Raw genomic sequence first — 23,709 nt, 5'->3', positions numbered from 1 at the left:
TCTGTTAGCTTGTTATCTGCTGCTACACATCATCTCCCTCTCCCCCATCCTCTTGCATCTGCCATTGGCTGCGAAATCACTGCTTCGCATCCAATTCGATTCTTATCATGTGTTACTGAGAACTATTCGATACCATGCAGTCGATTGATTCCTGTGCTTTGTGTTCATCATTCATCTCGTGTCTTTGAAGACAGATGGACAATATCTGGGCTCATGGCATATTATCTCGCTGCCATTCTGTACTATATCTGGTTGGCTATTATCTCACCAATTTGAGGCTTGTAATTAACTATACATCATATACCTCTTAAGACTTACGGGTACTGGTACTTCTAGCAACTGATTGATTAGGTACTGTTTGTATCCTGGTATCGACGTCATGGGAAAAGCCAGTAATCACAGCAGCCCACCCATCCCAGGGAAAGTACTATGTACATTTGTAGTAATTGCAGGGATTGGCACAGGCAATGAAATAAAAGAATAAAGAATAGAGGGGGTTAGATCGTAGCAAAATGGGAAACGTGGTATTCGCGTAAGATTAAGGCAAGCAACGATGAGGTTGGAGCTTTGTTCAATAGCTTTCGGGGCGTTGTCTTAAAAATGATAAATCTAATCGTCATCGAAAATTTGGAACGTATTGACAAGGATAGTCTCAATGACTCGGACCTGCCAGCCGGCATCTGCGATGTTGCCGCCAGAATTGGCACCCATGAGGGTGGGTCTAGACATCGTTAGTCGGGAAGAGATAGAATACACATAAAGAGTGGCAAGGACTTACCCAAAACAAATGGCAATGTTTCCTGCGTTCATCCGATTTTGTGTGTAGTGCTCTTGGATTTTGTTGAGATGCTTTGATGTGTTAATTTAGAAGTCTTCGATTAGGGCAGGGCTCGGTTAACATACTAGGATCAAGGCCCTCAGAGTAGCGTAATGAGCATCTGGAAGGTTGTTGATCAATGCATGGAGTGAGTCGCGGCGCTGGATGTCATCGTCGATACCTGTATATATGTGTTTAGTGCATGACTAGACAATCTTGGTTTGGGTTGCTTACGAGCCGCGTTAATGAAATCTGTGTAGTAATGTGACGTGAACAACGGGTCCGGCAGGTCTCGGAAGAACTGCTTCAAGAGCCCAGCGACACTGTTAACATCATGATAAAAGCTCTCTGGGTTGGTAAAATCGACTTGCGATGAATCTGCCACTCGTTAGTTACCGCTCAATCTTTAGAGATAAAGCAGGGAAATCAAAACGCACCATTGTCGAACAGTGCCTTCATGTGACTGATATGAGTTGCACTACCAGAGAGTCGATAAATACCCTCCATGTCCAATCCAAAAAGCTCAATAGCCTGGAAGCATTGGTATACAATCATGGGGACGGCTGTCCCGTCTCGCGTATATAGGTCATCCAAAGATACGCCAAACACCGGCTTCAAAGGAGGAAGATTAGGGCTAGGCTGGAAGCCATTCCCGGCTGGTCCCAACGGCGTCTTTGCCGGTAGCGCAGGAGCTTGATTTGAATGATGTTGCTCAGAAGCCGATGTTGGGTAGGGAGGCTGGAAAGGCGGAGACGAGTATGAATCGGGGTTTTGTGGGTATGACAATGACTCAGTGGCCGGGGGAGACCCAAGCGCCGGCGCAGGAGCCGGAGCAGGCGCCGGGGCAGACACCGGTGCTGGTGCTGAGGGTTGAGACGATGCTGGAGTAGAAGAAAGGAGGTTCGATTGGGAGAAGGACTGAGGCAAGAACATTGACTGGCGTTTGTTCTGCGTACTCGGCTGTGAGGCAGGCACAACGGGTCCCGATGGTCCCCCAAGCGTCTAGTATCCAGGTCTTAGCTGTGAACATCCCAGCAATGGTACATGCAGGACTTACCGGATGACGTTTGTATTGAATCTGGTCTGAAGTCACCGCAGCAGGGTTCCTCTCATGGCTGAGAACGTATTCGTGGAAGTCCTTCTCATTGTCGATTTGAGAAACCACTTCATACAAGCTCTTTGGAGCAAGGGCAGGATTTGCCGAGCCATCTTTCAACGGGCTGATAGCCAAACCTTGTCCAAGAAGCAGCTTCTCGTTGAAAGTTGCTATCAAACAGTTAGCAGGGGGTCATTGCAATAAAGTGTGGGCTTGAAGCGCACCAAATTTCTGCAACTGCAGTGTAAGACCAGAATCACATTCCGCAATCAGCTTTTGAATATTTTGTACAGCCTGAGGTCGAAGGGTCGAAACTAGCTCCTGTCGCGCCGACTGTGCAGCCTGGACCTTGGTGGCATAGTCCGAGTCAGCGTTCTGAACCTTGCGCAGCAGCTCTTCTTCATGCTGTGCAGCCGACTTGTGACCCTTCAAGCCAAACTTCCCACCCTGTTTATCACCTGTCTTGACCCGGTCGTATTGTTCTGCAAGCGATTCGTATTTTGCTTTTGCCTTCTCGGCAGAAGTCTCCGCTTCCAGTACCCTCTTCTCCGCACTCAATCCGGTCTGCTTCCATTGCTTACGGCCCCGTTCAATATTGGACGCGAGTTCGTTGAGATCATCGGCCATCTGCTGCAGAGACACAGAAAACTGAAGTCCATGATCCGCCATGCGGTCGTGGAAACGATTGAGTTCATTGTAATTCTGACTATAAGTCCCTTGACGGTTCTCGTTGCGATGGGCGGAGTCGTGAAGGGAGCGAGAGAGCTTCCGCAGGCCTTGTGCATGCTCTTCTTCCAGCGATGACCGTTTCTTGAGAAAAGTTGAGAAATCCTATAGCCATTGGTGTTGTTAGTTGGCGCCCGTGTGCTTTCTTTGCTACCTGATAATGGTGGGGGTGGAACCTGAAACGAACCTTGGCCGAGGAGACACTCTGCTTTAGTCGGGTCAGGAGAGTGGTCACTCCGATCTACATGAGGGGACCTTCCCGTCAGTACCTCATAGTCGTTCTCATAAACATGCTATAGACATCACGCACATCAGAATAGACAACTTTGTCCAAACGTCCCTTCAATTCTTCCGACATAGGGGCTGGGCCGGGACGGGGCTCTAGAGCTCCGGGGTGGCCGGTAGAGCCGTCACTGGACGGTGGCGCATCGGGGTCATGCGCTGGACTATCGTGTAAAGCGGAGTCTGCCATGGGGTGGTTGTGCGGGAAAGGCGTCAGGGCGACTAATGAGCGAAAAGACAGAAGAAGCACAGATACTCTGGTAACGGCAAGTTGGGAGGAGGAAAGAGTGGGTGTGGATATATAGTTTAGTTAGATAGTGGTCAATAGTAAGAAGCTCGGGGGTATTGCGGAAGCCTACGAACTCCCGACAGCTGGAGAGTTGCTATTCCGGGTAAGGCTGCCGTGGGGGAGGCTGAGGTGGTTTTGTGTGAGTGTGGCTGAGGCAAGCAAGTCAGTGACTGGTTCCTGATGATTGCGTTTGTTCCTTACCGTAGTCTAGTCTAGTCTAATAATCTACTGCATCCATCTAGTTAAGTTACTTTGATGGATAACTCTATCACTAGCATCCATCATTGATTCCATGATAGTTTTCATCATAACTAGTCTCTACTTATTTAATTGACTGCAATCAAATGACTTCTAATATGTGCAGAGTTGATGCGCACCTACGTCATTCGTCTGGAATGTCAAATACCAAAGATCTTGTCTGTCCTACGGTGCCTCGTTCCGGGCCATAATTAATTATTCTCTTCTAGGATTCTGATCCTATATTTGCGTATCCAGACTGGATCATGGAAATGTAAAGTGACCACTGGGAAAAGCTTTAACTTCACTAATTTTCTTGATTCGGATTCTTGGAAATGGAAGATGAGGCTGACCCGTTCACGCTTTTATAGTTAACTAACTAGTCAGTTGGTTTTGGTTGGCATGACTTCCATGTCAGCGCGCTGACTCAGCTGCAACCGCCGAGATTCGCGAAAGATTCCCTCCGTCGCCCACCAAAAGCCACCCAAAGTTTTCTGCCGATTTCCGGCACCTGCACGCTGGTTCCTATTCTGTTTGCGCTCTTCATTTTGCATGTGTTAACGGGTCCCGCGGTTCCAAGACCGTCGGATGTTTCTTGATTTATACTGATGGATCTGGAGTTCCGGGGTGTCCTCGCACCGACTGGGTTGGCGACGCATGCCAATCTGATAACACCCCCGGCCTCCTCCAGCGACCTTCGGAGCACCCCAAGGCTGCCCCGGCCGGTGACAGGCTTCGACTTCGCGTCCAAAAATTTAGGCTCTTGCGGCATGGAGAAGATCCCCGCCGTCACGGGCAAGCGGAGGGGTGGCTGTAGAAAGGCTTGTAATGAGTGTAAACAGCAAAAGGTAAGCTAGTTCTTATCCCCCGGCCTTCGCCATATACTTCTGTCTACCATGTGTCTCGGATGAGAGGATCATCTATGCATATCACTATTCATGCCTAGCTTCCTTCCTCCACACTCGCCCCATTCCCATCTTATCCCCAATCTATAACGGCTGGCTGAACATGGACTTTGTCGATTTTCACAGCTTCGTTGCGACATTGTGCAGACCCCCGCGGACGCTTGTTCGCGCTGCCGCCGGCTTCAAATAGAATGCAAAGTTGAGCCCACTTTTAAACGCATCTCGAAACGGAGGTAGCCTCTCCCCTTCCATCTCCCTGCTCCCTATTGGACCTCATTTTCCCTGACCAGTCATATCTGCAGGCGCAATGCTGAAATGGAACGGGAGATCGCAGAGCTCCGTCGGCGGCTTGCTACCGGTGATCAGTCGCAGTCCGTAGAAGCCAATGGCAGTGACGAGCTCTCCCAGTGTTCCGAGGATGTATTCTGTCCGCCTGATGCGGCAGTTACGAGCAGAGCGCGGCCGCTGTCGGCGCCGTTGGAGCCTCAGCCTATAGCTACCCCTTTGACCATGCACAGAGATGGATCTATCCTTTCCCAAGATGATAATCCATGGAGGCTGGAAGATGTCTCGCTGTCCAGGACAAGGGTTGCTCGTCTCTTTGAACAGTAATACATCTACCCTCCCCTTTTTTTATGCTACTGTAGCTTATACAGTTGTTTAGGTTCTTCAAGTACTATCATCCGTTCCTTCCCCTGTTGAATCCGCAGAAGCCTCCGGATGAGTATATGCGCCGCTGCCCTTTGCAGGCTTGGACTATCATCTGTGTCGCTAGCCGACGTGCGCCCTCGGAGCCCGGCCTCCTGAGCGCGCTCTCGGGGCCTTTCAGCAGACTGCTTTGGTCCACCATTACCGGTGTTCCCCAAGACTACCGTGTGGTCAAGGCTCTTTGTCTTCTCTGCACCTGGCCATTGCCCACTACCAGTCAGAGGACCGACGCCACTTTTATGCTTAGTGGATTGATGATGCAGATTTCCATGCAGCTTGGGTTGCACCGTCCAGTCCAAGCGGAGGAGTTCACCACTTTCCGGATGGAGGTCCAAGGCGAGGCCGTCAAGGATCGTCTGCAGACGTGGGTCATTTGTAACATTGTGGCTCAGAAGTAAGTTCCCTTAGCTCTATTGGTGGCACTTCCTAAACTGTCATAGCGTCGCCACCGGCTACGGACAACCTCCATCAACCATCTACGATTGGGCACTTGAGCCCGCATCACTCCAAGATGCAGACTACCAACCCTCCGAAGACCTCAAGACTCGACTGCGTATCGAGAAGTTCTGCGACCGTGTGACCAAAGCGCTGTACAGCAGCAAGCCTGACCCGGTGGAGTTCATAAGCTCGGAGAAACTGTTGATTGTACAGCTTCTGGAGAATGAACTCCGGGACATGGAGGTTGAATTTGGCCGCGAGATATCCAGTGAGTTGTGCCGATGTCCTGGTATGGTATGGCAGACACTAACTTGCCTTGCAGACATTAATATGATCCATCTACGAGCAGCTGAGCTGCATCTACGTTACTTTGTATTCCTAGGCTCTAGTGCACGAAGTGATGATCTGACGAAGCTGTTCATCGCTACCACATCGTTCCTCGGTCGTGTGCTCGATCTGGAGACCTTACCTGGGGAGCTTATCGGGCATGCCACCAACTATATTCTGCAGATGATTGTTTCCGCTGCATTTGCTCTTATGAAGCTGCTGAAGAGTGAATTCCGGCGCCACATCGATTTCGAACATGGAAAGTTGTTGTTCAATGGAGCCATCTCGGCCATCAGGCGAATCAGTGTCATGGACCACGACCGTCCCGTGCGCCTGGCAGACATTCTGGCGCAGATGTGGAATGCGGGCAGCCCCGAGGGCCCGGCGGGAGAGGATGCCCTACAGCTAAAAGTGCGCTGCCGGATGAGCATGAGTCATGTCTATGATACGGTCTGGCGTTGGCGCCAGCGATTCCGCCCCATGAAGAGCATTGAGGATCCGCAAGGTATGTCCATCATAGTCAGGATGAGGGTATGTTCCACACTAACTTGGTATAGCTACTATGGCGAACCCTAGTGTCCCCGCGACGGCCGGTCCCATGACCCGACAACAGCAGGAAGAGGCGCTGGCGGACCCAGGCTTGATCTACCCACCGAACTTCGATCAAGGGGCCTTCATCAGCGAAGCCGGGTTCTCGGAGGTGTTCGATTCGCTCAACTGGGTGTTTGACGGGATTCCGGACACGTTTGTTGCGCCCCCGGTCATGTAGGCCAAGTCATGCATTGCATCTCAGGCGTCGGTGGGGAGTTTCTGTTTCATGTGGGATGTCAGCAGTGTACTCAAGAAAATAAAAACCATAAAAGGGGGGATAGGATGGAAGATGAGGATGACAACGGAGGGGCATTTTATATTCCTGTGGATATACCTTGTACGCTGGTCTGTACATATGTTCATGCTTATGACGTTCCCACTAGATACCATTGAGAATTGATAGCGTTTACACTTAGCCAGACTGGATGCTAGTTAATCATAGAGAGGACGGATCGGAGTACTTGTGTCACCTCAGTGAGTAGACTGGTCATATCTGGGGAGGGGCAAACCTCCGTTTCTATCTTCCAGGTTTTCATACATTTTGCAGGCCGATGGAGATGAAGTTGGGTAGATAAGGTCTGGAGGCGAGTCTATAACCGATTATTTTATGCTTTAAATTATGGCCGTTGACGGATCACAATATTTGGGTTTGATAGGGACGTTGATGTCGGGGATAGGCCCGACCCGATCCAGGGTACCACAGTATAACTAGCATCATCACCATCAGCACCATCATGATCACGGGAACAAATCCCAAAGTACCGTACTGATCCACTAATTCCCTTCCAGGGAACAGTCAGAACCAAGAAAATAAATACCCTCATGCCACGCGACAAATCGGGTGATGAAACCCAAGGCTTGCAGATGCCCAGAATAGGCGAATCCCAGGACGGACTGCCATTCGATCGGAAGGATGACCGGGTGGGGGGCCAGCCTATCTGCGGTTACAGCAAGTACCATGTAAACTACTAGTATCTACTGTAAGTACTAGGGAGGGATGCATCTGTAGGCTGGGGTTTTGTTATTCTAATATTAGAAATACCACTACTTACTTATGTACTTAACTTACTATCTGTGCTTGGTTGGCTGGTGGTGGTGGTGACGGTGGCGGTCAGACACCTAACTAGTTGAGATAGAAGGTGATGGATGGGATGAGATGGGATGAGATGAGATGAGATGTGGTCCGTGGGTTAGGAGTTAAACTGGCCGTGGGATGGGATAAGAGTATCTACTCCGTACAACAGTAGACGATTGGATGCCAGAGTCATGAATGCGTTTCTTTTCCCCCTGAACCAGCAGCTCTGCAAGCGCCGTCCCTTGGCTCCCAGCGGTCGATCACCCAACCGTCTCTCTCTGTCTGCCTTCCCTGGAGAGATCTACTATCTTTCTCCCTGGCTGGGATGGGGGAGTGTCTATGTAGTAGTTGAATGGTTGGTGATTATTATGAAGATGATGATTATTATTAGTATCTCTCGTTAGTTAGTTAGTTAGTAGGACAGAAACGAGGGATTAGTTTAGATGAAGTGATTGGTGGCAGGTCGAGGATTCCCCCAGCCATGCTCTCTTTCTCTCTTCTTCTTGTTCTTCTCTACTACTACTAGACTACTAGTTAACTACTAAGTTACTAGTTAGCAGCAACACTAAAGAGACCGACCAAAAGTCCCCATCCTTTTCCCTTCCTTTTGCTTCAATCCAGGATTAATGACCGTCCGTGATACCTGTCCAGTGGCTATCTTTCCAGCAAGGTGAGCTATCCAGTCACTATCCATTCCACCATCATTATTGCTGCTGGTGTTTCTTCTTGTTCTCCAATCTTCCCCCCTCAAAATCTCCACCAAAAGCCGAACTGGAACTGATTGATCCATTTCCATTCAACTTGCCCCCCCTCTTAGTCTGCTATTCTCTCTCTTTCTCTCTTCCATCTTTCTTTCTCTCCGACTCCTTCTCTTCCCTTATCCACTCCACTAACTAAACTACTAAACTAAATCTCACCTTCTTCCTCTTCCTCCTCCTCCCTTAACCCCCTCCCCCAAATTCAACCTTCCATTGTCCTTTCCTCTTGTCTCTCTGTGTGTGTGAGAGTCAGTGCTGCGTGCAGTCTGCTTATTTTCTATTTCTTTATTCATTTCTTATTATATTTTTTTTTTCTTCCCTTCTTAACTCTCCGTCCCTCCTGCTCCCGTCAGCGCGGTTCGCAGGTTATCATTCGTGTCGATATTCTTCCGTGTCTATCTCCGCCTGGGTTGCGAATTCTCCTGACCGGTTCAACCATTAGCCTTGCCCTTTCGCAGATACCCGCTTTCGAGGTGTCCCTCTCGCTCTCCGCCCGTCAAGCCACTATTCAGTAAACACTCGCCCAAACCACCCCGTCGCTTGAACCTCCCTCTGCGATAATTTCAATTCCCTCCTCGTCGCTTTCGCCCGTGTCGCTACAACTGTACCTATATATTATTGAGGGTTATTTTGCCATCCCCCGCCCCAATTCGACGTGACCATGGCCACTGGTCCAGCTACTCAATCCCTCAAGGTCAGCATCATCCACCTGCGTATCCGTCTGTCAGACTGCGGCTAACGGAGCGCTGGTGCACACAGTGTGTGGTGACGGGTGATGGTGCGGTAGGAAAAGTATGTCGCTCCCCTTCCAACAACCTCGACCTCTCCCTCTTTCCTCCTCCCGCCGTCTCGTTCCCTCAATCGGTCGATTTCCTTATCGCTGTTGCTAATCAACATATAGACATGTCTCCTGATTTCGTACACGACCAACGCTTTCCCCGGCGAATATATCCCTACCGTGTCCGTGCCCCCCCTTGGTCCCTGTTCCTCCTCGTCTGATGCGAACCTCGTGTGTTGACCGGATGCCCCCAGATTTGACAACTACACCGCTAGTGTGATGGTAGATGGCCGACCGATTAGCTTGGGACTCTGGGATACTGCTGGACAGGAAGATTACGACCGTCTTCGCCCATTGTCTTATCCGCAAACCGATGTCTTCCTGATCTGCTTCTCCATCGTCAGCCCGCCGTCTTTCGACAACGTTAAAGCCAAGGTGCTTCCTTCACCGTCTCTGATACGCCCCAGGAGGCCCGCTTGCTGACCCTGACGGATGTAGTGGTTCCCGGAGATTGAACACCATGCCCCCAACGTTCCCATCATCTTGGTCGGCACTAAGCTCGACCTGCGAGACGACCGTGGTACCATAGATGCTCTCCGACAGCGAAAGATGGAGCCCGTCTCCTACGAACAAGCTTTGGCCGTGGCCAAGGAAATCCGGGCACACAAGTACCTCGAATGTTCGGCCCTGACGCAGCGCAACCTGAAGAGTGTATTCGACGAGGCGATTCGGTATGTCCGACGGAAGCCCATTTACTCCTGGAACGGAGGGGAAACTAACGTTCGCATAGCGCTGTGCTCAATCCCCGGCCTGCGACCAAACCCAAGAACAAGAAATGCGTGATTCTGTAGATCGTCCCAAGGGACATGTTCGACTTCCCAATAATATAAACAACTAATACGGCGTCTGGGTTACGGGGCCTGTGCCGGCCCCATCTTGATGATCTCTCTTTTTTTCTCTTCTTCTCTTTTTTTGCCTTGTGTGCCCCGTCCCTTGTCATTTTTTTTGGTGCCATGATCCTGATATTGTTCTCTATTTTCTTCGGGTTCAGGATAACCTTGCCTCTCATTGTTCCCCCTCGCCTCCCTATAATGCAGTATAAAGATGTAACATGCCATACAATACCACTCAATGAACGTGACTCACGGGTTTCTGGGTTTTACAGATCTGACATCCACGGTTAGTTGGCTACTACTACATGAAACTTTGTTGGGGGTTGTAGGGTAATCACCACACAGCATCATCCAGATCTATGTTATATTCCGTGCCTGACTTTTCTCATCATCCAAAATATGCACATCAGAAACAGGAGAAACGGAAGAGGATATCTCTTAAAGCAAACAAGGCAAAGACAAGATCACTTTTTAAATCCCAATGTGTTCCACAAAAGACAACAACAATAACAACAATCATCTACTGGGTCTAAGCCATCCGGGGCCTGCGACTAGGATGAATATGAGCATAGTCATCCACACCCGTCTCCTCGACCTGCTCTAACCGCTTCTTCTCCTTCTGGATATCCTTGGCGTTGCGCTGTCTCTCCTCCGCCAGCTTCTTGTTCTTGGCCTCGATCTTGGATTTCCGGTCCTTGGAGTTGCCGCCACCGCCGGCACTACATATCATATATGTCAGTTGCATTGTAATTGAGTGTGGTAAGTATGGTGTAACTCACGTCAACTCAACATTGATCCGTCGCGGCGGGTACTTTCCATCATCGAACATGGAGTGGTGGTACAGCTTGAGACAGGTCTTCATGCGGTCGTAGTTGTCAAACTCGATGAAACCGAAGCCGCGGCACTTGGTCGGCTTGTCGACCTGGGTGGCTACGCGCACGGAGACGGGGGTGATCTTCTCGAAGTGTTTGGTGAGGGAGTCCTTGTCGGCGGAGTAGGGGAGGTTTCCTATACAAAATTGAATGTTAGCCTTCTTCCCGGGTGACGGGGAAAGTGTGTTGGACAAGGGAAGGGAGATGCATACCGACGAAGCAAATGAACCGCGCATTCTTCTTGTGCTGCTGACCGTCCTGCTCAGCAGGCTCTTCGGTCTCTCCGTTGGTAGGCTGAGCCTCGGTATTCGTTTCTTCCTCTGCCTTCTTCTCCTTCTTCTCCTTCTTAGATTTCTTGTCCTTCTTGTCCTTCTTTTCCTTCTTCTTCTCTTCCTTGGTAACCTCGGGCTCAGCAGAGGGCTCCTGGTTCTCTTTCTCGGCGGGGGTCTCGTCGACGTCCATGGCTTCGGGCTCGGGCTCGGGCTCGGGCTCGGTCTTCTTTTCTTTCTTTTCCTTTTTCTCCTTCTTTTCCTTCTTGTCTTTCTTCTCCTTCTTGTCCTTCTTCTCCTCCTTGTCCTTCTTCTCCTTCTTGTCCTTCTTTTCCTTCTTCTCTTCCTTCTCAACGACCGAAACCTCCTCGACAACTTCCTTGGCCTTGCGCTTCTCCTTCTTCTCCTTCTTGTCTTCGCGCTTGGCCTTCTTCACTTCGGGAGAGGTGGCCTCCTCGGCGAGCTTGCGCTTCTTGTCGCCCATTGTAAATTAAGGGATTTATTTATATAGAAAGAAACTTGGAAAAGAAGAAGAAAGGGTATAAAAACAATGCTTTGCTGGGAGGTCGCAAGAAGAGTAGATTGATCGGCGGCATTGGAAATTTCCTTTTTTTGCCGGGCGGAGATATTGAGCGGTGAGTGGGGGTGACGGGATGGTGCCTTGATGTTGGTGCCTGGAATGTAGTTTGTGCCTTAGGCAGTAATTGTGTAGTATGGGTAATCAGGGCGATTGTCATTTAGGATGGGTGCATTCATCTATTCAGGTTATGGTAAGGCTTATTGATAGAATGATAAGTGTATTGTATTGTTCCATTCATCTTATTGATTCTTATTCATTTATTCATTCATGTTCTATTCATTGTATCACTGAATTAAAGGCTATTGATTGGGTAGAGCAATAGTTCTTTAGGGTACATTCATCTGTCAAGTTATGGTAGGCCTTATAGATAAGCTAATAATGTATTGTATTGTTTAATCCAGTAGATTGATTCCTATTCATCTTGTTCTATTCATTGATATTTGTATTGAAGGCTATAAATTCAGCTTCTTTTCCCTTTATTTCTTGACCTTCTTCTTACTCCAATGCTCTATACTACATGATCATCTCTTGGAAGGTCGAAAAACCCCAATCTGTCTTATATCTGCCAACTGTGTACTTTCGATACTACTGAGCATTATCCTAGCATGAAATAATATATTCTATGAGTTCAAAAAGTTACTGGGAGAATCTATCTCAAATCTGTGATAACTCACTAAACCCTACATACTATCCACGCATGATAGATTCGACAGAGTGATGCAACAACTACAACCCCAGAACTTGAAGCTACTTGCCTCGTAGCGGTTCTGAGGATTGGGACCTTAGCAACGCCAATCAACACTCTCATGCTTGTGCATACTCCAGTGATACCATACATAGAATAATCATCTGTCCTGATGGCTTTACCAACCTTACAATGCCCGCTCCGTCTGTCATCGTCAACAGAACTCCTAATCAAATATGGCACTGACACCACGAGCGATGACTGAGGAACCAAAAAAATATCCCTTAAAGGTACATCGACCGTGGATGCTATAATCAATGTGGTTATGACCTTGCATCATAAGCATCTGATACTATCTTGATTGTGGGCGTATACAGGGCATGTGTGCTCCGGCTATTCTTGAATCAGGAAACACTCCACCGTGTGGCTAGACCCCAAATTTCGCTAATCATTCTCCATTATACAATACCAAACGGCAATATATGCCCCTGCACTCACGCCTCCCAAATTTCCACCCGAATTCACCTATGATGGAGAAATGAGTGACGATCCCAGCGTCCACTCATTTGCCCTTGGCACTGAGTTGTCAGGAGCCAATTCTTGGTTGATCAAGACTAAAGCGCACGGTGCCAAGTTTAGGATGGGTATGGAACTCATCGGTATTAATGTCACTGATGGTCAGACCGTCATTAATGCGAGGCACTGTTCAAGATTGAACTTTGCCAGTAGTTGTTGCCGTGGTTATGGAGCTTGTGGGATCTCTTATCGACCGTGATGCACTAGAAGGGACAACATGTGCTATCATCACAACATATTCTGACCAGAAGAAAAAGTGCCTCCGTCGAATGTTGATGGGATATACTTGGAACCTACCATGGGATATACCTGGGTCTATATGCGTCCTTAATCTGCGAACATAACGGCTCTTCGCATGCTTCCAAAGTGTACTTCTTTCCTTACTGTCTGCTTCTGAAAAGTGAAAGCGACTGCTGCGACTGCTTCTGACCATGGTCTAACCAAAATACATACTTGGTGCGATGATCGACACGAACACCCTAGATGCAGATAGCATTTCGTTACCACCGCTGCTTTCCAGTTGAGCAGAAGAAGGAACCCACAGGGGCCATTACTTATTATGCTCAGGGTAATTTACTCATCAATGGAAATGGCTAATGGTTGGCGGTTGTATCTCAACTCTCATTCTTCTAACTTAACTTTCTGCGTCTTACCTTTTGCTTTGTCTTACACTGCTGTGTTTTAACCTTTGCGTTCTCTGGAGCCGAAATGTAGTAAAATTTCACATTTTTATACCAGAAAGAGATGGATGTTTCCTTGCTCTGTTCTTTTCTACCCATGTGTATCGAAATGATGGCTTGGTCGAACCCGGAGCCTTGCTGACACGTTTTGCTATACTACTAGGAGCATGACTCCTCATATTCTGTCAATATTCAAACTGGATGGCATTAAATATAAGTTAGTCTACTACTTTCATGCTCACAGCTGGGTGTAACAGCCCGAGAGCCCTAACAAGCTAGTGTTGCTCAATAATATGTACACTATGGTTTAGAAAAGAGATGACCGGATCTTTCCTACCATCTTACGTAGTTGAAGAGAGCTCTTCTTGCTATTAAACTCTAGTATTGGTAGTAGTTGCATCATTCACTATAGTGAGAACAGGTGATTTCCCGTCTGGGTGGGTTTCACCTGCAAGCCACAACGGCGTCAAGGACCTCTTCGACAACATCCTATCTGGATATAAAAGAAACGGATGGCCTGTTCTAGTGTCCTTTAACTCTCATCACTGCTATTTCTGAGTCCGCGTCGACATATATTCAGGTCGAATATCATCCACCAGTTTATGTTGTGCCATCTTTGACACATCGAGCCATGGAGTTCTGTTTCCTGCCAGTAAAGAAGCATTTTCTCCCCAGAAGACCTAAGAAACCTGTTGTTTGTGCAAAGGGAGAGGCCCCATTGGAAAAGCTCCCGCTTGAGCTTCTGTGGGATGTGGTCACTTATCTCTCGACAGACCAAATGCTTGCCCTTCGGCAGGTCTCCAAAGAGTTGGACAGAAAGATATTCCCCCTCGCTTTCAAACTTATAGTTCCGCATCTGCCGACGCTTCATGCAAGGCTATCTCGCTCACGCATTCAAAAAATCCACGCAATTGCCTCGAACCCCGACCTCCGTCACATTCCCCATACCATGCGAGTCGTGTATCCATGGCGCTATCTCTGTCCTGCTGAACGACTCAACGTGAGCGACAAGTTCATGCAACTTTCCGTGAAATTGCCCGAGATCCATACTCTAATGAATGACCTCAAAAACTCACTCACAAATTGCCGCAGCTTTGAGATTTGCCTAGAGGCACCAGTGACCCAAATACGGGCCGAGAGTGAATATATCAACATGTTGCTTCAAATCCTTGCCGAAGCTGACATCAATCCGGAGCAACTTACCTTCATCTATCCGCGGGATAATGTCGTAAGATTAGGTGGTATTCGCTCTAGAACGGACCCATTCTACTTTCACGTTAAAGAGCCTTGCAACATGATTAGTAGCTGGACAAACCTACACACCCTGAAAATCGTCGATGACGACTCCAAAGACTGCCGTGCTGCCTTGGATCTCAGTGTATGCCAGATCCTCAAGGAGGCGCCGTGTCTGGAGAGGCTCATCTATAGAGAGGATTGCAAACATCCTGGACGGGATGGGAACGCCCTGTCACCTATCAGCAAGGCCGGTCCCTTCCCTCAATTAAAGCATGTCGAGTTTCATTCTGTCGATGCTGGTTCGCGTGACCTCGCCAATTTTCTGAGAGCCAACGGCCAGTACCTGACCTCAGTAGGGCTTTTCGATTGTTGGTGCCACGTTCCAGAGAACTGGGAAGCCTTAATCCGGCTCATGAAGAACCATATGCCCAGATTGAAGTCGTTCACCCTCCACAATGGTGGTATCAGTCACCTCTCGCAAAAGCTTTACAATTATACATATGAAGGTCCACAGGTCGAGCTTTTATTAGGGAAACTGAGTTTCAGTTATCCTGAACTATATTTCCGGTAGTTTCTTTAAGCTGGAGGTGATATGATCACGGTGTTGATGTTGTGGACAATATGTCTCCCGATGTACTTTGATTTTTTATGCTCTTTGTGATAGGAAGAGTTGGGATTCGAGTGGATGTGCAGAGAATGCGTTTGGTGAGCTCACAATAGATTATACTGGTTGATTTGCAGAGCTCAGAGAATTTCCGTAATAGTGACTAGCTTGTGGTCAATACTAATAGCAAGACTTGGACGTTATGCACCGGTATCTTGACTTTTGGTTCAAGATTTGAATCGAATGCCAGCTTGGTAAATGATGGCCATGTAGTAGTGGTACTGTAGTTGAAGTACCATAGTTGGAGTAGTAATGATATCATCATCATTGGGTAACAAGTGTAGGCAGCATTAATGCAGTCTGAGCAACATTTACATTCGCTTACATGTTGCATGTTGTATGACTCGAACAATGTTCCTATGGTTCATGGCATAGACATACTACTAGTAAGAAATGTTCAAATCTGCCAGCAAACAATATATGGCTATTCTTCTGTCTACCCCAATCTCTGTCAGGTAGTGATACAGAAAAGTTATTGTGGGAACAGCTTCTGTAGATTATACAGAAGATTGAAGGAAGACGAGCTATCTATCTAGAGAATAGAAGAACTTATGCCGATATAGGTTGATTCTTCAATAGTAAGGGATTAGTATATATAGCTTAGAAACTATGACATACATATTTACGGGTCATAGTACGGCTCAACTGGTACCACAGATAACAGCATGATTGAACTAAAACCAAGTTCCCTTCCAGAGATTTGCCTCAGCTTTGCGTGTCTGAATCCCCCCTTGAAGCACTCTGCATGCGTGTTTTGAGGAAAGGGGTATATCTGTATACCTTGGAAGGTACAATATTTGGACCCTACGGGGTCTGTTGGCTCAACCGGGAACACTGGTAACAAGGATGACACCTTAATAAAACAAAGAACCATGTTCCCTCCTAGTTTTTTTTTCCCTGAACCTTGTGCGTTCGAACCCGCCTGAAAGCGTTCTTTACCCCGGAGGCTGCTGGGAGTGTCAATAATAGTAACAATCAGAATATTCCTGATACCGAAGATGCTGAGGGCTTGAGAGATAGATAAATCCAATGTGAGAAGTCTAAGGAGGATTTAGTGGGGAAGCCGCCTTTAGCTTCGGGTATGTAGTTAGATTTACTAGCTCGAGATTCCAGTATCGTTTGGAACAAATTAGCGGTCTATATTAGCGATAATGCTTGGATGTATTCAGTTCGAGTCAGTTCATATTCTATAACCTGATAGAGCCTGCTACTAAGATGCTAGCTATGCAGGTGCTCCAGCGTCTGAACCAAGAATATGGCCCTGAACACCGTATGAACTCAAACTCGCAGTACATGTATCAAGGCAACGCTGCATACGTAGGATGAAATTGATAACAACAAGCACAACAAATAGCACACATGGACGAGTGTGGCAACTGGTTAGCCAGTCGCTGCGAGTCACCATCCTTTAGTTATTGTCTATAGCCACCTCTTGCTTCCTACCTGCTTGTTCCTATCTGGCATCACGTCTCCTCCATTGGCCTATTAGGATTTCAGTTATTGTGGACTCTAATTTCCAGTAGTTCCTTTCGTGCTGTAGGTGATGTGCATATTGGTGTTGTGGACGACCTGTTTCTCTCAATATGCTTGATTTCGTATGGCATGTGTGTCATAAAGAGGAGATAGATTGGTGTGATATGCTATATCTTTGAGAAAGCTAACAAATAAAGAATGCAGTGTTAATGTCACTTTTGTCTTCTATGAACAACTCCCAGGTTTATACATGAGCAAATAAAACGATGCCAGCCCGTTTGTAACGCCATATAATATTACTCAACCGCTAAAAGACCAAGATCTTAATCTTCTTGTCTGCTGCGCCGTACCGCTCCCGCAACTCGGGCCGCGTGAGCAGCTGCAACAACGGGAGATGCGTTTCCTTCATGTCGAAGATGCCTCGTTGCTTCTGGTCTACGTAGGATCCGTCGATGACAATGCGTTCGAGTTCACCCAATTTGAGGGAGCCTGTAACGATCAGATTTGCTTCCGAGAAGAATTGTTCGGGTTAGACATACCTGCTTCAATCAGATCCGAGATACGAGCAGGGGTGCCGGCTCCAATTCCCGTGCTATTGATCATTAGCGATGGTCATAAAATTTTTATATATACAAGTAATACATACCGTGCGCGCTCCAGGAACTGCTTGGCCTCCTCCAGCTTGATGTGCTTGGCAAACAGCTTCCCGACAATAGCTTCTTTAGTCTGGAACGAACGGAGAGCCCTTTAGAGATATCAGCACCGCCCATAACTTCTCATTCATCAGGCTCCATGACTTACCGAACAACGTCGGCAGCTCTGAGCGCAGCACCAGAAATAACCAAAGTGTGCGGAGTACCCTTCTCCTCCGATGCCTTCGCAAGGTCAGCCCCCTTATTCGGGCTGAACGCCTTCAGGAACGCAGGAAGCTGCTCCAGAGACCGGGTCTGTTCGAACGACGACGTATCCTGGAACGCGGAATCTACTCCCGTCAGTACTCCGATTTCCAGCAGCAAAGGCACCCAACTTACCCGGCACAGACAGATCACTCAGCTCAACCGCACTCAGCTCCTTGTTATGGCGCTTAGCTTTTTGCACAAAGTGATCCGCCAACAATCGGCCGTCCATCTTTCCAATCGCTTCATCAATGCCGCCCTTGGTCTCCGTCACCTTGGTATCGGCAGGCTCCTTCTTAGCGGGCTTCTGATCCGACTTGCCCTTGTCATCCTTCTTGCCCTTACCCTTACCCTTGTTCTTCCGGTCATTGAAGTTCTTGCCACCCTTGCGCTTCTTGTTCGGGCCTTCGCTGGTGCTGCCGGTCGGCTTTGCGTCGTTCGGCTTGGAGTCTTCGGCCTGGCGCTTGCGCTTCTTGTCCACCTTGGCGGCGAGGGCGGACGGCTTGGGAGTTTCGTCAGACATGATGTGCGGTCGCTGAGACGATATGCGAGGGACACAACTGATGCGTATTCTTCAATGGCAAATGATTAGCCGTGACAAGCGTTGGAGATGATGATGTCGCTGGCCGTGCAACTTTTTCTCTTCCTTATCGATAAGAAGCAGCACCAATCAGTGGGTCTAACTGGAACGAACCAGTTTACCGCCTTCCCTTCCGTTCCGCTGCTGCTCTTCTCCGAGACGCGCTCCAGTTATCGCCTCAGCCATTCAACCCCTCTTCGTCTATCGCCGATGTTGGCTTCTATTATCATGAACAGCTGGCATATATACTAAGCCCTGATATTTGCTACATGGTAAACCATTTGATGCGATAAATCCGCATCCCCGTTAGCCAATGGCGACCACTCCCAACCCGCGTCGCCGGTCACCCCGAGTGTCTGATGGCTCAGAAGCATTGACTCCAGTAGGAGACACCACACTCACAAGAGTAAGCTGCTTCCACTATATCGTCCTGTACCTACTAACCAGAGCGTAGTTGCAACGCCTCCCCACACACACGAAATACCCCCTCACCCCCAGCCGTTTCGCATCCAACACCCCCTCCGCGAACCGATACACCCCGCGAAACAGGGGCGCCGGCGCGCCATCCACGCCGTATCGAGTGCAGGCGCTGCAGCGACGCGCCGCGAACACACCCGGACGCGATCGCAGACGAAGCGGGCGGATCCAGCGCGAAACGACATTCGACATCCTCCGGAACCTAGGGAAAGCCCTTGCCCCGACGACCCAGCCTATACAATCCTCGCCGCAGGAGCAAGTAGAGTCTTCGCCAGAACCAGAACCGGAGAAAGATGAAATTGAAGAGCTGGATAATGAGCCCGAGATCGAGCGCCCTCGCTTGTCGCTGCCGCTGGATGAGGTGGAGGAGGCAGATGAGGAACTGGAGATGCGGCCACCCCGGCTGTCGTTGGCGTTCGAGGAAGAGGATATTACGGTTGAGTATCCTCGGCGAGCTACGAGTGAGTATGATCGGAATAGATTGTCGATGATGAGCGTGGGTGGCCCGCGCATGAGTGAGATTGGGGCGGCGACTGGGTTAGAGAGTGAGAGTGAAGATGGGGATGATACGGGGATTGTACATGGTGGTGATGATGAAGGAGGCGACGATACGGTTCTTACTCAAGGGGATTTTGACGGAGGGTGAGTTCTATGCACAATTGGGGCGATCAGTCTGCTAACGTACATACAGAGGAGAAACGGAGGATCTTGGACGGTTCAACTTTGACTTCAATTTCCCGTCTCCGCCTGCTCCTGGCGCAGAATTGGACCAGGATGAGCCCATCCACGACGATGAAGGGTTCGAACTTTCGATGGATATGCCATTGGACACTGGAGCAGGGTCCGATGATGGCGACAGCGTGTCCATCGCTGCTGGCGACGTTGGCATGGAACTGCAATCTCCGCCGCCCGCTCCGGTGGCCCTAAGTGAGAGCCAGAGTCCAGGCATTGCTGGCGGAGGCCTGCGGGACGAGGATCGCTACATGCCCGGTGCAAAACAGAAGAAGCTCTCCCGCCATGGCATCCCCGTGCCCAACCTTCCCGTCGGAGTTGTGAAGAAGCTGGCCACCCGGTTTGCGCGGGCGCGAAACGGGTCAAAGGCCAAGATCAGCAAGGAGACACTGGCCGCGATTGAGCAGGCTTCGTCGTGGTACTTTGAACAGGCAAGCGAGGATCTGGCGGCGTATTCCAAGCACGCGGGGCGTAAGACCATTGACGAGAGCGATGTTGCGACCTTGATGCGGCGGTGAGTTAAGCCATTCTGCTATTTTCTACAAGGTGTACTAATTCAGTAGACAACGGCACGTTAACCAGTCCACCACAATCTTCTCACTGGCGCAGAAGCACCTGCCCAAGGAGCTGTTGCAAGATATGAGATTGGCGATGCCACCATGATGATACAATATACAATTCCTATAGATACACGTCCAAACGCCGTTCAACATGCGCGGCCACGAGCCTCTACCAGTTCCGGTTCTGGCGCACACGCCGAGTAGCCTCATTGGGACGCTTGCGGATGATCATCCCCAGCATTATAGAGGTTGCTAGCGACAAGCCGTACCTGCGCAGCCGTTAGCCAGGGTTCAAGCAGCCATGCAGCACCTGGGGAGGAAAGGAGGAATGCAACATACCAAGTAAAGATATACTGGCTGTGGTTATTCTTGAGGTTAACTTCAGCAGCACGGCCAATAGGGATACCCTTGGCCTCACGATCCATCGCCTCGACCATGTCGGGGACTGATCCAACATCATAGATTAGCTTCATCAACCCAATACATAGCCAAACCAAACCAAGTCAAAGACCAAAGTGAAGCAGGAAGGAATAACATACCCATAGTCTCTTCAATCCACACGGGCTGACTCCCCGTCAACTCCGCCATCTGCTCAATATCAGGGAAATAGAACTTCCCCTCAGCCGGCACATTATCCGGCGTAAACATATTCTTCTTCCACGGCTCCCTCAACAACCCCTCCACCACGACCTCTCCCTCCGGCAATGCCCTCCCGTCTCCCTGCTTATATCTATCCCTCTTCTCCTTCATTTTCCGACTAATCCACCCCCGATTCACCAACACCGTACTCCCATTCTCGCGCTCCAGCGGCGTCACCACGAAGAACCCATCCTGGCCCTCGCGCATGCGCGGACCCACCAGCATCTCCTGATCATGTCGGAGGGTTCCCGAAGCAACGACACGACGGTAATCGAACTCGGAGATCGCGGACGGATCGATCCGCGGAGGTAGAGGTAGTGGGGGCTTGATTAGCCGGTCTTCGTATTTGGCAATTAGGTTCGTTTTCCATTCTAGACGCTGAATTTGCCATGTTCCGAGGGCGAAGGAGATTATGGGGATTAATGCTTTTGCAAGAACTATGTTAGTATGTTGGTTGTGAGGTTGGAATGAATGATGGGTATGGCGCACCGAGAATGATCAGCCCCGGACCATGTTTCCGGCCTGTGCGGACGACTTGGCTGGGAGCGTCGACTACAGAGAGCCAGCGCTGGTCGTCGGTGAACTGATTGTTGTTGTAGAAGCGGCGTTGGGTGGTGTTGTTGGTTCGTCGGAGACAGCGCGTGCAGAGGGAGTCTGATGCTGGTGCTGCTGCTGTTCTGTTGAGGGGGGTGCGCAGGATTGAGGATACGGGGCGAAGGGGGTGGGTTCTTGTGCCCGTCCGGGAGAGGACGGAGAGGAGGGAGCGCATTGTTGCGCTGGATTGCTTGATTTCTAGTGCAATTGATTGAATTGTAGACTGTGGTTGAATGGAGTGCCAGTGGAAGAATGAAGAGCGGGTCGGGACGGGGTCTTTTCCGCCGATGTTTGCTGCGGATTGTCGGCTTATCGATTGCGGGTGTTCAGTTGGTAGCTCCGCAACCCATCAGCTTCAGTTGTCACTTGTCTACTTAATTCACACAGAACGTGAGACGCAATATGTTCTACTCTGGAAGTTTACAGGAGGGTATTTCTGCGGCGGTCGCTGAGAACAAAGCTGTCGTTTGCTTCGTTAGAGGTTCGTCTCGTTCTTTCTACTGCCATGAAATGGAGGGATGTTGGAGCTCGGCGATACTCCGCGGTACTGACACGGCTACCTAGATGACGAGCAGACGAGCACAGAATGGGAGGATAACTACTTTACGTTTGATGAGGAGGTCTGCAGCACATTTTAAACACGCTCTACTGCTCTAGTCTAATGCTACGCAGTTATCGCAACTAATCCAATCGAGAGCTGTCCTCTTGCGCTTCACCAAAGATAGTCAGGAAGCGGGCTTTCTGGCCTCCTTTTGTCCCATCATCAAGTTTCCCACCGTCGTCGTGATAAAGTATGTAATATAGTTATGGGGTTAGGGGCATTGTTGACCGTCGCAGGAATGGTATGCTGTGCGATTACCTCGTGCCGGACATTTCCAAGGAAGACTTTCGCGATCGCCTACTTGTGAAGCTGGATGAGAGTCGCGCACCGGCTCAGCAGGATGTAGGGAGTACAGGCGCTGATGTGGGTGACACGACGTCTGCGCCTGTGGCTTCTGATGCCCCTGCTCCTGTGTCCCCTCCTATGCCGGCACCTGTGTCTGCTGCACCTACACCGACTCCAGCGCCTGTCGCGGCACCAGCTCCTACACCAGCACCAGCTCCATCTCAGCCTGCACCCCAGCCCTCTACAACTGAACCAGAGCAACCCCGCGATGCAACTATCCGTGAAGGAAAGAGACGAGTAGACGATGCGCGAGCCGAGCAACAGCGTCCACCTCCAACCAAGAAACTCCAACAACAGAAACAAGTGCCGGCACCCAAGCAGACATCCCGACCACCCACACAAGAGAGCAAGCCCAAGCCCAAACTCACCCCAAAAGAGAAGCCATCTTCCCCAATAGCACCCAAGGAACCCACCAGCGAACCCGCTGAACGGCGCCAACCCTCCCCTCCGAAGCAGTACCGTCTCCAAGTGCGTCTCTTCGACGGCAGCTCCGTGCGCTCCAGCTTCACTCCCACCCAAACCATCCGCAACGATGTCCGCCCCTGGCTCGACAGCCAAATGGAAGAACGAAGTCCCTACAACCTCAAACACATCCTGACACCTCTCCCGAATCGCACCATCACCATCGCCGACGAGGAGCAAACCCTCGCCGAGCTGGGACTCGGCAGCTCCGCGAACCTGGTCATGGTTCCGATCCAGACCTACACGGAAGCGTATTCCGCTGCGGGTGCGAGCTTGCCAGTCCGGGCAGTGTCGTCTGCCTACGGGCTGGTGTCATCGGCGGTTGGTACTGCCACGGGGCTTGTGGGGTCATTTTTCGGGTATGGGACGACACAGTCGTCGGGTAATGAGGCTGCCCCGGCTGCTAGCACGGCTTCGTCAGGGTCGAGCGATGCGGGACGCAGGCGGCTGAATCCATCCGGAGGACCGATTATTCGGACGTTGAGGGATGCGCAGAATGAGGGGGATGATCGGCAGTTTTATAATGGGAATCAGGTGAGTACTCTACTGACCTTGAAGAAGAGAATCTGATATGCTAACGGCTGCTTAGTTGAACTTTCAACCTCGAAACGACGGAGACCGACGATAGGAAGCCGTATCTTACTGCAATATACTAGGTTCTTGCTATGTATATATCAAACTTCTAACTACTTCCTTTGCTTGCAGCGAAGCATGTATGTACCCTATCAGAATGATACTAAGCCTGTCTTATCATTTACAACTATCTATCACAACCAAAAACAGAAGCGCATGAAGAGTGGAATGATCCTTTTTTTTATCTATATTTTCAGTCCTTTCCATGCATGCCATGGACCCAACCCATGAAAAA

At 49.6% G+C, this 23,709-nt stretch overlaps 9 protein-coding genes across 9 annotated transcripts; 5 read left to right on the top strand and 4 right to left on the bottom strand.

The window, feature by feature from the left end:
* Nucleotides 1-328: 328 nt before the first annotated feature.
* Nucleotides 329-3,355, bottom strand: rgd1 (putative Rho GTPase activator (Rgd1)). The gene is made up of 9 exons (XM_067623744.1): nt 2,950-3,355; nt 2,827-2,880; nt 2,138-2,744; nt 1,875-2,083; nt 1,255-1,819; nt 1,052-1,195; nt 904-998; nt 779-849; nt 329-721 (listed from the first exon to the last, which is right to left on the bottom strand). Exons 1-9 carry the CDS (start codon nt 3,109-3,111, stop codon nt 610-612), a joined length of 2,019 nt encoding a protein of 672 aa, XP_067485542.1. The 5' UTR covers nt 3,112-3,355; the 3' UTR covers nt 329-609.
* Nucleotides 3,356-3,677: 322 nt separating this feature from the next.
* ASPBRDRAFT_37512 (transcription factor domain-containing protein) lies at nt 3,678-6,836 on the top strand. Its single transcript, XM_067623743.1, has 8 exons — nt 3,678-3,721; nt 3,819-4,295; nt 4,479-4,585; nt 4,655-4,960; nt 5,017-5,454; nt 5,501-5,766; nt 5,821-6,330; nt 6,383-6,836. Exons 2-8 carry the CDS (start codon nt 4,056-4,058, stop codon nt 6,592-6,594), a joined length of 2,079 nt encoding a protein of 692 aa, XP_067485541.1. The 5' UTR covers nt 3,678-3,721; nt 3,819-4,055; the 3' UTR covers nt 6,595-6,836.
* Nucleotides 6,837-8,910: 2,074 nt separating this feature from the next.
* On the top strand, nt 8,911-9,878 carry racA (putative Rho GTPase Rac; the record flags this gene model as incomplete). The annotated part of the gene is made up of 6 exons (XM_067626662.1): nt 8,911-8,943; nt 9,009-9,041; nt 9,151-9,209; nt 9,282-9,462; nt 9,526-9,758; nt 9,818-9,878. The coding sequence occupies 6 exons, from the start codon at nt 8,911-8,913 to the stop codon at nt 9,876-9,878; spliced, it is 600 nt and encodes a 199-aa protein (XP_067485540.1).
* Nucleotides 9,879-10,304: 426 nt separating this feature from the next.
* ASPBRDRAFT_264923 (RNA-binding protein) lies at nt 10,305-11,639 on the bottom strand. Its single transcript, XM_067622274.1, has 4 exons — nt 11,465-11,639; nt 11,005-11,395; nt 10,700-10,928; nt 10,305-10,639 (listed from the first exon to the last, which is right to left on the bottom strand). Exons 1-4 carry the CDS (start codon nt 11,543-11,545, stop codon nt 10,450-10,452), a joined length of 891 nt encoding a protein of 296 aa, XP_067485539.1. The 5' UTR covers nt 11,546-11,639; the 3' UTR covers nt 10,305-10,449.
* Nucleotides 11,640-14,213: 2,574 nt separating this feature from the next.
* On the top strand, nt 14,214-15,389 carry ASPBRDRAFT_114009 (uncharacterized protein; the record flags this gene model as incomplete). The annotated part of the gene is made up of 1 exon (XM_067616785.1): nt 14,214-15,389. The coding sequence occupies one exon, from the start codon at nt 14,214-14,216 to the stop codon at nt 15,387-15,389; it is 1,176 nt and encodes a 391-aa protein (XP_067485538.1).
* Nucleotides 15,390-17,090: 1,701 nt separating this feature from the next.
* ASPBRDRAFT_61680 (uncharacterized protein) lies at nt 17,091-18,459 on the bottom strand. Its single transcript, XM_067628327.1, has 5 exons — nt 17,987-18,459; nt 17,757-17,937; nt 17,602-17,700; nt 17,495-17,547; nt 17,091-17,444 (listed from the first exon to the last, which is right to left on the bottom strand). The coding sequence occupies exons 1-5, from the start codon at nt 18,372-18,374 to the stop codon at nt 17,263-17,265; spliced, it is 903 nt and encodes a 300-aa protein (XP_067485537.1). The 5' UTR covers nt 18,375-18,459; the 3' UTR covers nt 17,091-17,262.
* A 285-nt stretch (nt 18,460-18,744) lies between these two features.
* On the top strand, nt 18,745-20,303 carry ASPBRDRAFT_25878 (uncharacterized protein; the record flags this gene model as incomplete). The annotated part of the gene is made up of 4 exons (XM_067622217.1): nt 18,745-18,837; nt 18,886-19,550; nt 19,600-20,154; nt 20,204-20,303. 4 exons carry the CDS (start codon nt 18,745-18,747, stop codon nt 20,301-20,303), a joined length of 1,413 nt encoding a protein of 470 aa, XP_067485536.1.
* On the bottom strand, nt 20,264-21,756 carry ASPBRDRAFT_264751 (cytochrome oxidase assembly protein SHY1). Its single transcript, XM_067622270.1, has 4 exons — nt 21,329-21,756; nt 20,740-21,264; nt 20,540-20,645; nt 20,264-20,469 (listed from the first exon to the last, which is right to left on the bottom strand). Exons 1-4 carry the CDS (start codon nt 21,606-21,608, stop codon nt 20,370-20,372), a joined length of 1,011 nt encoding a protein of 336 aa, XP_067485535.1. The 5' UTR covers nt 21,609-21,756; the 3' UTR covers nt 20,264-20,369.
* A 1-nt stretch (nt 21,757) lies between these two features.
* On the top strand, nt 21,758-23,599 carry ASPBRDRAFT_264796 (UBX domain protein). The gene is made up of 5 exons (XM_067622271.1): nt 21,758-21,914; nt 21,998-22,053; nt 22,106-22,224; nt 22,271-23,375; nt 23,431-23,599. Exons 1-5 carry the CDS (start codon nt 21,836-21,838, stop codon nt 23,467-23,469), a joined length of 1,398 nt encoding a protein of 465 aa, XP_067485534.1. The 5' UTR covers nt 21,758-21,835; the 3' UTR covers nt 23,470-23,599.
* The last annotated feature ends 110 nt before the right edge of the window (nt 23,600-23,709 follow it).

The sequence above is a fragment of the Aspergillus brasiliensis genome (genome assembly GCF_001889945.1).
Source record: "Aspergillus brasiliensis CBS 101740 unplaced genomic scaffold ASPBRscaffold_1, whole genome shotgun sequence".
Classification (NCBI taxonomy): domain Eukaryota; kingdom Fungi; phylum Ascomycota; class Eurotiomycetes; order Eurotiales; family Aspergillaceae; genus Aspergillus; species Aspergillus brasiliensis.
This window is presented reverse-complemented; position numbering and strand designations above follow the sequence as displayed.